General features: G+C 46.8%; 1 protein-coding gene across 1 annotated transcript; it reads right to left on the bottom strand.

Moving 5' to 3' along the window:
* Positions 1–2,279: 2,279 nt before the first annotated feature.
* On the bottom strand, positions 2,280–7,479 carry LOC148018269 (uncharacterized). The gene is made up of 5 exons (XM_087661557.1): positions 6,725–7,479; positions 6,499–6,572; positions 3,699–6,419; positions 3,485–3,623; positions 2,280–3,352 (listed from the first exon to the last, which is right to left on the bottom strand). The coding sequence occupies exons 1-5, from the start codon at positions 6,873–6,875 to the stop codon at positions 2,418–2,420; spliced, it is 4,020 nt and encodes a 1,339-aa protein (XP_087517683.1). The 5' UTR covers positions 6,876–7,479; the 3' UTR covers positions 2,280–2,417.
* Positions 7,480–8,387: the final 908 nt, after the last annotated feature.

Genomic DNA, 8,387 nt, shown 5'->3' with positions numbered 1-8,387 from the left:
ATGACATAATGAGATGTTGTTTGATTGCCTACTCCCTAGATATCTCAGTTGAAATTAACTCCTCAATTGTTTCCGAAGCCTTAACGAATACAAATTCTAACTCCTCCCAAGAGTAAGGGAGTGTTCGTATGTCCATTGCTATAGGTTCTTCCAAGAGACCTAAGTCTAGTCGATTGTAGCTTTTAGCTAGGGTTGTGAAAGTAGCATCTAAGCATCTTAGGCAAGCAACCAAGTCATCCCCCGTAGCGGCCAAAGGTCAGAATTGATCACCACTCATAAGAGGGTCTAAGGCTAGCAATAGGTGGTTGGGGTTTGACTAAACTAGAGAGTTTAGCGGGATTGATTGTTGCAACTTGAGGTGCTTTTGAGGTTGTGGCTTGGCCTCTTGTTCAATAGGCTGGGCTGCGGTGGCAGCTAAGGGTGCTTCCAAGGACTGAGGGGGACTAGTAGACACAAGTTGTTAGTAGCGGGCTATGGTTTCGATCAAAGCGAGTGAAGGCCAATTGATTGTCCGAATCAATAGGAAAATCAAATTAAAGACTTGTTGGTCATTTTAGACAACAAGAGGAGTTGGAATACCGAAAGGCATCGTGAGAATCCAATTGTACATCAACTTCTTCTTTAATTAAGTTAAATAAATACCAAAAGGGGTGCTAGTTTTGGGACCAATAGGGTATCCAATGTTCAAGATTATATGGTAAAGTGTGCATTTTAATTTTGTGAATTTGTTAATTGCTATAAATAGTGCTTAATCAGGTTATTTACCACCCTATCCAAGGAGGAAGGTTGGTTACATATAAAGTGAAGAAAATATTTAAAAAAATTTGTCTCGAACAAGCCAAGAAGTTAACAAACAAGCCTCTCTATTCAATAACGATTTAATTCATTCAAAATGATAAAGGCTAGAAGAGAGGCGTTCTCCACCCATATGTCAATAGCATATTATACCTTTAACTTTATTCTTATGAAAAGCCTCCTTACACATGATTTTTAGATTTCAAAAGTCTCCTTAAAAGCATTGTAATAATTAGAATGTTTGTACATAAAGATAAATGAACAAGCTAAATGTTTATGAACAAGTCTCAATATGCAACTTTGAAGCCCCTATTACATATATAAGGTTAGATTTACCTAATTAGTCTTTTTAGTAGATTAAGCAACAACACGCATGCTTGTACATACACACATACACATGTGTACATGTGCATACACATTGATGCGCATAGATTTTGAAGGAATATTGTTTGGCAAAGAGGTTTGGGTTCACTTTAATCCTACTTTTGAGTGTGACACAAGAGATGGTTTTGCATATCATTACATGGGTGTCATATGTATACTTTCTTCTTATTATTCCATTATAAGTCCTTGGAAGCTAAGGTTTTCTCATTTAGAAACAAGTCTTTTGGTCTCACCACTTACAAAATTTTGTAGCAAAGATATTGAGGTGCAACTAACTATACAATCATTCATTTTTGCACAATGCATAATTTGCTGTGAGAGTTGCCAATACTATGATACTAAAGAATGTACATTTCGAAAGTTTTACAATGAAAGTAAAATATTCATTCAATATCCAAGAATTGGTCTTATACCCTCATGGCTTAAAAGCAAATATAATCAAGAATGAAGCGTGTTTACAACACATTCTTTGATTAATTTTTTGTAAGCAAATGGTTGCTTCCCTTTGCTCACAAAAAAGCAAATCAAGCGACATGTAGTCTCACAAGCTTTGCAATGCTGCCAATTGCGTGAGACACTAAATAGAGCTAGTAATTACTTATTTGGATATACCCAATGAACATCTTTGTGTGCCACATTGGTCTACTCGAAATAATTAATCCAACTGTATTGAGATTGCTCCATGTCAACCTAGCTCTTCTACAAACCAAACCAAGCTTTTGCCCATTGATGTGTAGCAACATAGTTAGTTACCTTGTAGATGCTAGCACCTTAGCCTAGGAGCACATATTGCAAGGCTGCCCGAAATCTTACTCGTTGATAAAAAGTTATTAAAAGTGGATAGCCGATATAGCCAAGAGAACCAGGCATACTAGTCATATTTGTAACTAGTCTCGTCTCTCCTCGCTCATGTTTCTCTCTCCAGCTTTAGAAGATTTCAGTCCACTGCAGCTTCATATTTGCAACTTACTATTCACGAGTGCCTTGATCGTTTAGTTTTAACGTGTTGACCAAACGTGGATCTTGACAGGCAAACAGGTTACCTAGTACCTCTTTTCTGCTGTGTGAATCCCAAGGGGCTCAGAAGACGCAAGCAAAGGTTGTTAAAACTTAAGGGGGAAGGTGTATTGAGCCAAAGCAAATATAATAATGTTACAAAAAGAGAGGGAGAATTGCTATACAAAATTTGGAGTTTGTTTGAAAGGAAAGAGTGTGTGCAGGGGGGTGAGTGGGGAGATTCAATTGGCAGGAAAGAGCTGTCTGCGGGTGAAGGAGCCAGAGTGGTTGTTAATGGAGGAGCAAGCGGAGGAGGAGGAGGAGGGGCGGATGACTTTGAGGTCACGGATGGTGTAGTCGATGAGGTCTTTGAAGATGAGGCGCTCTACGTCGAGCGCGATTTCGCCCTTCTCGGCGAGGAGCTCGAACCACTCATCGGCCCCCAGAGGGCCACCCTGCGCGCCCTCCAGCAGGTCCTCCTCCAGCAACCGCGACACGCTGTCGCACACATCCTCCCTCCGCTCATCCTCCACCCCCATCGACGATGATAAATGCTCAGCTGCTGCTGCTGCAGCATCTCCATCGCTGCTTACAATGGCCCTCTGCACGTCCCCCATCACCTCCTTCGCCAACCTCTCCCTCGCCCCTGCCCCCTCTCCATACACCATCCGGGCTGCCCCGTCCACCCTCCCCCTCCTCCCCCTCACCCCCTGCAACACCCATGGCTGCTGCTGCAGCAGTACCGCCCCCCTCAGCCTCTTCCTCAGACTCGCGTTCACCGCGTCGAACAGCAGCCTCCTCCTCCATACCTGCTGCTCGCCGCCCATCCTTTGGCCCCGTCTCGATCCTGCCCCTGCTGCCATCGCCTCCAGAGACTCCTCTGCACCGGCATTGTTGTGATGCTTCTTCCTCTGCGCCTCCAACACGAAAAACAAATGAGGCTCCATCGGGCTTATCAGCCCTGACAGACCCGTCTTTGTTATCATGTCCGAGGGTGAGCCTACCTTCCTCAGAACCTCCCTCACATACTCTAGATCTCCGTTAGCATCATCTTGTCCTCGTCCGTCACAGAGCTCTGCAGCCAAGCTGGAGCTCCACTCGGTTTGCAAGGGTTCCACGCCACAATAATCCTCTTCGTCACCTTTGCTGACTTCATAAGTTTCAACATCTATTTGATCTGCCAAAATGGCAGCAGCCAAGCAATGATTGTCTATTGCATATGAAAAGCCAGGCAGTAATCTGATGCTTTGAATCCAAAAAAAGAACTCACTTCAAAGATCAATTGCAACTAAATTTTGGTTTGACCAACCTTCGAACTTGAGAGCACACTTTGAAGAAGATTTTGGAGAAGGGTCCTCCTCATAAAAGGAGACGTCCAGAACAGACACCGGGCTGGGCTGCTCACAACTGCCTGTTGATTTGTCTCCTTGGGACTCTGTATCCTCGTTCTGTAAACACGTATACGACTGATCACTTTGCTGTATCAATCCAATGGACTTCTAAAAACCACTGATGATTTATACCTGAACTTGTAACCGTTGAATGTCGCCCTTTGTCCCGATACTGGTGGCGATGGGACGAGCGGCAATTTTAATCGACTGCTCTGATGCTTCCCATGTTCGCCCGTCCGAATTGTGCTCGGCCCAAGAGCAGTCTACCTCTGGAGAATTCTGTACGAAATTATCATGCACAGACACAGGACTAGGAGCAGATGTTTCTTCAAGCCTAGCTAGGACTTCCACATCTTTCTCGCTGTGGAAATTGGAGAAGGACACAGCACAGCTCGTCACCACTTCTTTATCAGTAAAATGTTCATCCTCGCTCAAGTCCACCTTGCATGGAGGAGCCTCCTCGGGTGATGCCCTTGCTGCTCTTGTTCTTGGCGCCTGGTTTGGCACCTTCTTGTTCGAACGTGTGTTAATTGTGGGAGAAGGGGCAGTTCTTCTAGTCCCTGACTGAGACTTCAGAGAGGCAAGGTTTGCCCTGCTCTCCTCACGGTCTTTAATGACGTTTTGAGCACTACCTTTGTTTCTGCTAACAGTTTCAGATCTCTTACTTTGCTTCTGGATGTTGCTCTTGGCACCAGTGGGCTGACCTTTTGGCGAGGTTACTTTGCAATTTGAAGGGCTGCCGGTGTTGTTGGAAACATTAGTGAAGCTATTGGCATGAGCCCCATGTCTACGAGGAGATCCGTTAGAACTATCCACTCGAGCGGCATTGCGAGGACTGTTTGCTTTCCTGGGACTTGAGGCATTAGACCTTCCATCTCTTGAACGAGGAGATTGGTCAGGACTTGGACACCGAGATCTCCCAGGCCTCACAAGTTTCACATCAACAAACCTGTTTCTGTTGTGACTAGCCTCCATCGAGAGCCTAGTGTGCTCTTGTCCTTGTCGCTGCTCAGTAAGCACCCTCTTTGTTTTGCATTCAAGTGAGCTGTCTTGCTGTCGGCCATTCCATCGATCATTCTGCATCCTTGTTTTGATCTCAGAGTTCTCGGTACGTGAGATTTGAGGTTGGTTTCTAATGTGCAGAGTATCTAGGAGCTGTTTCAACGCCTGCAAATCTTGCATGGAGCTCTGTGAACCTGGCAAGCCGTGAAGCCTTCTGTCAACATCTTTAGCAAGTCTATCTGTGCGTTGCATTTCCTCAATTTGCATGCAAAGCTTTGTAACCGAAGCCAGATGATCCGACCTGCCTTCGGTAGAAGAATCATCTTTTGCTCGGTTGTAAGCATTCCGGCTACCCTGACTTCTGGGAGTGTGCACAAATCCTTGACCTACAAAAGCCTGGTGATCATCTTTCTCACTCATTGGAGCATCTGTGCAATCAAAGTACAAAGATCCGTCTACCTCTTCTTCCTCTTCGTCACTCGCGTTGAGCGAGATGCTAATGAAATCCCGGCGTTTTGACGGAAAGAAAGAAGCAGACACATACTTGCCACACTGACTGAACTTGGGATAGGTCTCAGTGACACCTTTGGGAGAGGGCGATCTTGGATGTGGAGCAGAGTTTGAGAGAGGCACGCTTTGAGGCTGGAGGTTGGCGTCAAGGGGAGGCTTGTTGGTAGGCTGTGGTCCGCTGCTGGTACGGGTGGGCAGGTCGTCTAGCCCCATCAAACGGGCGACGACATTGGTGGAGCTGCGTCTGGTGCCTTCATGCAGAGATTCTGAGTCGCAGTCGCTGTTATTGCAAGAGACGCTCCTCGAATTCAGGTTCCTGGAGACCAGCTTACCGCCGCCGCCATAAGCAGAATTGGCTCCAGGAGAGGCCAGCCTTCCATCCAGAGATAGCCTGGGTGGCATTTCCTTTGAAGGTGCTCTTTGTCCACCCCGGAAGAGCTCTTTGGAACAGTCCACAGACGAGAACCTTGCAGGCTCCGCATACGCGTTGCCATTGCTGTCATACGCGCTTCGAGGAGGCTGATCTCGCGAGAGAGCGAACCTTGAACCTTCCTTCTGCTTGTTGTGATCAACCGAGACTCTCGGTTGGAAATCCAGTGACCTATTGTCTGCCATGTTCCTCATATTGGCGAGTAATCTCAGAGACTCGTTCAGCTCAGGCACAGTTCTTGCGGAGCCTTGTTTTGTCAGTTTACAATGCGGTGATATGCCAGGCAGATCTTTCCCGTGCAGAGCTTGGAAGGATTGCATTTCCTTGGCGCTCTTACTGAGCTCAGAACCAGCGGCATTACCAGTCCGATGCGGCCTCGGAGCTTCTCTGATTCCTGGGGGCACTGGGGGCAACCCAATTCCAGGAGACTTATTAGCAGCGGCCATGCTTTCAGCTCTTGCCTTGTCCGCGCAAGCTACCTTCACGGGGTCCTTCTGAAAAGAAGCTCTAACAATGTCACGGATGTTGAGTGTTGCCACGGATGTGGCATCTTTGGCTGTTTCCCTGGAGAATTCTTTAAGCGTTCCTCTTGCACGTTCAGCTGTGTCCACTGATCTCCTTGGGAAAATCTTCCCTTCCTGAGGATTTAGCCTGCCTTCCTGGAGAGACCGTGACGAATCGAGTTTACTCGGAGCAGGCCCTCGGACTTCAAATGACGCTCTCGGATGCTGTTCTCGGCAGTCTAGTGACATCCTTGCCATGCCCATGGCTGTGAGGGAAGACGATAGAAGCAGATCCTTGTCGACAATTGGATTGGTGTGTGCAGTATAAGCTCTGGACTCCGATGGCATTCTAGGAGCCGCAAGCAATTCTGTCGCATGCTTGAGCGTTTCTTCAGCATAGAGCAGTTGCTGCAAGAATGAAAATCAATATTGTGAGAAATCTGTATAAGGTCATGGCAAAGATTAACCATCCCTATCAACAACGTACCGAGTTATGACTCATGGCTGCCTTCTCCTCGCTTCCTGGACTGCCACAAGTTGTTGAGGATGGATTAGATCTCGCTGCATCACGGCCAAAAACGCGATATCAGTAAAGCTCGATAAGACACCGTTGTATAGTGATAAGACTTCATTCAAATAGTGTCCACAAGTAAAGTTAACTCCCTAGATGTAACTGCATTTTTGGCTCGCAAATCACAATAGCAGTATATTACCTGCAGATGCAATGCGTTTGTGGCCGTATAAACGCCTCCCGGTGAGAACCTGATGCCTGTCGAAGATCTGAAGGATGCCTGCCATGCATCCTATCTGTTTCTCAAGCTGAGGGTCCTCCGAGAGGGACTGCAGCAGCTTGTTTGTAGACATCTTGTGAGAGCAAATATTTGTCAAAAGTACGGGAATTACTTCATGGAGATCTCCGGCGTGTCAACAATGTACAACAAGGATCCCCTGCGAACCACGGATGACTCTCGTTACTAACGTTTATTCGTCAACTACTGTGCGAGAGATCAAAACGCGGCAATGCTATTAAAGGAAGAAAATCAAACATAACTTTTGAGAGAAGGATACAGCGGTAAACAAGAAGCTGCACCAATGGCCGGTGAAACATTCATTTAAAGATGAAAATCAATTGAGAGAAGGTATGGTGGATAGGAAGGTGCATAAAAATGCAAGGTTAAGAGTCGGAGTCGCGGACCCGGTGAAACATTCATTTACAGCAGCAAACACAGAAGTACAGGGCTAAGGAGCAGTACTAAAATACACTCATTTACAGCGCTTGGGCAGGTTGCGCCACCACCTTAATCGCAAACCGAAGATAATGTAAGCATGGGTTCAGAAGCGTCTGGCCGAGGCCAGAAGCTGCCATGCAAGCCGCCTGGTGAGAAGCGGGAGAATGTCAAGGTCTAGGAGGAAATGGTTCTAGGTAGAATTTAGGCAGGAAGGTTAGACATGGATGGAGAAAGGTAGGCGAGAAAGATGAGACAGTACCAGTTTTACGCCATTAAAGGTTTCAGAAGCAGCAACAGCAGCAGCATGATGAAGAAACGCAAGCACGAGCTGCGAGCATCTCCTCCTGCTGGTGCGGCGCAGAAAGCTCGCTACGGAGGGGGAAGCACATGTGCGCGCCTGAGGAAGGTGATGATGGCGATGATGATGACGACGAGGAGCGGGGGACTGCACGAGCGAAGGTCATGTGCGTCCGCTGGTCTATCATGATGGCGATGACGGAGCCTCAAAGGGCATGTCCATTGTCCAGCCGAGACACGAGAGAGAGAGAGAGAGAAGCTTTAACGTGAGAGTCTAGACAGAGAGAGAGAGAGAGAGAGAGAGAGAGAGAGAGAGAGAGTTGTGTGTGTGCGTGTGTGTGAGATAGAGAGAGAGCGCCTGGATGGTCTGGCATAAGCAGAGCATTAAATCCGGGGTGTGAGACTACACTGAGAGCCAGCCGGACTCGGATAATTTTCCCCTTTCTTTCTCCCTTATTAAGTGACGTGGCAGAGCCCTACCACGTCAGCATTTGTTAGGACGGCAGTACATAGTACACCCTAACAGACCTGCTTTTCTTTTCTGTGGCTCGCACTTCATAATGGCTGCCCGTGGGTACACCCGCTTTTTCACCGTCTTGTGCTTAGTTAAGGCGCGTTCACTCGCCCCCTCCGCAAACACCGTGTAAATGAGTTCTACAAGGGCTTTATTGGCTACCAGAGATTCATAGAAACTCTTTTCAGAGTTTATAGGCCTTGCACATGAGGTTTTCCAGATCAACCATGGCACAATTGAAAAGATGAACCACAGTAAATCAACACTGAGAGTTTCACACATGACATTTGAGATAGTCAAGTAAAAAGGTAAACCATTATTATCCATAACAAATTA

This window comes from Lygodium microphyllum, chromosome 21 (genome assembly GCF_053477565.2).
Source record: "Lygodium microphyllum isolate KBCC chromosome 21, Lygodium_microphyllum_v1.1.10, whole genome shotgun sequence".
NCBI lineage: Eukaryota > Viridiplantae > Streptophyta > Polypodiopsida > Schizaeales > Lygodiaceae > Lygodium > Lygodium microphyllum.
Note: the sequence above shows the minus strand (reverse complement) of the source record. Positions and strands in the feature narration are given on the sequence as shown.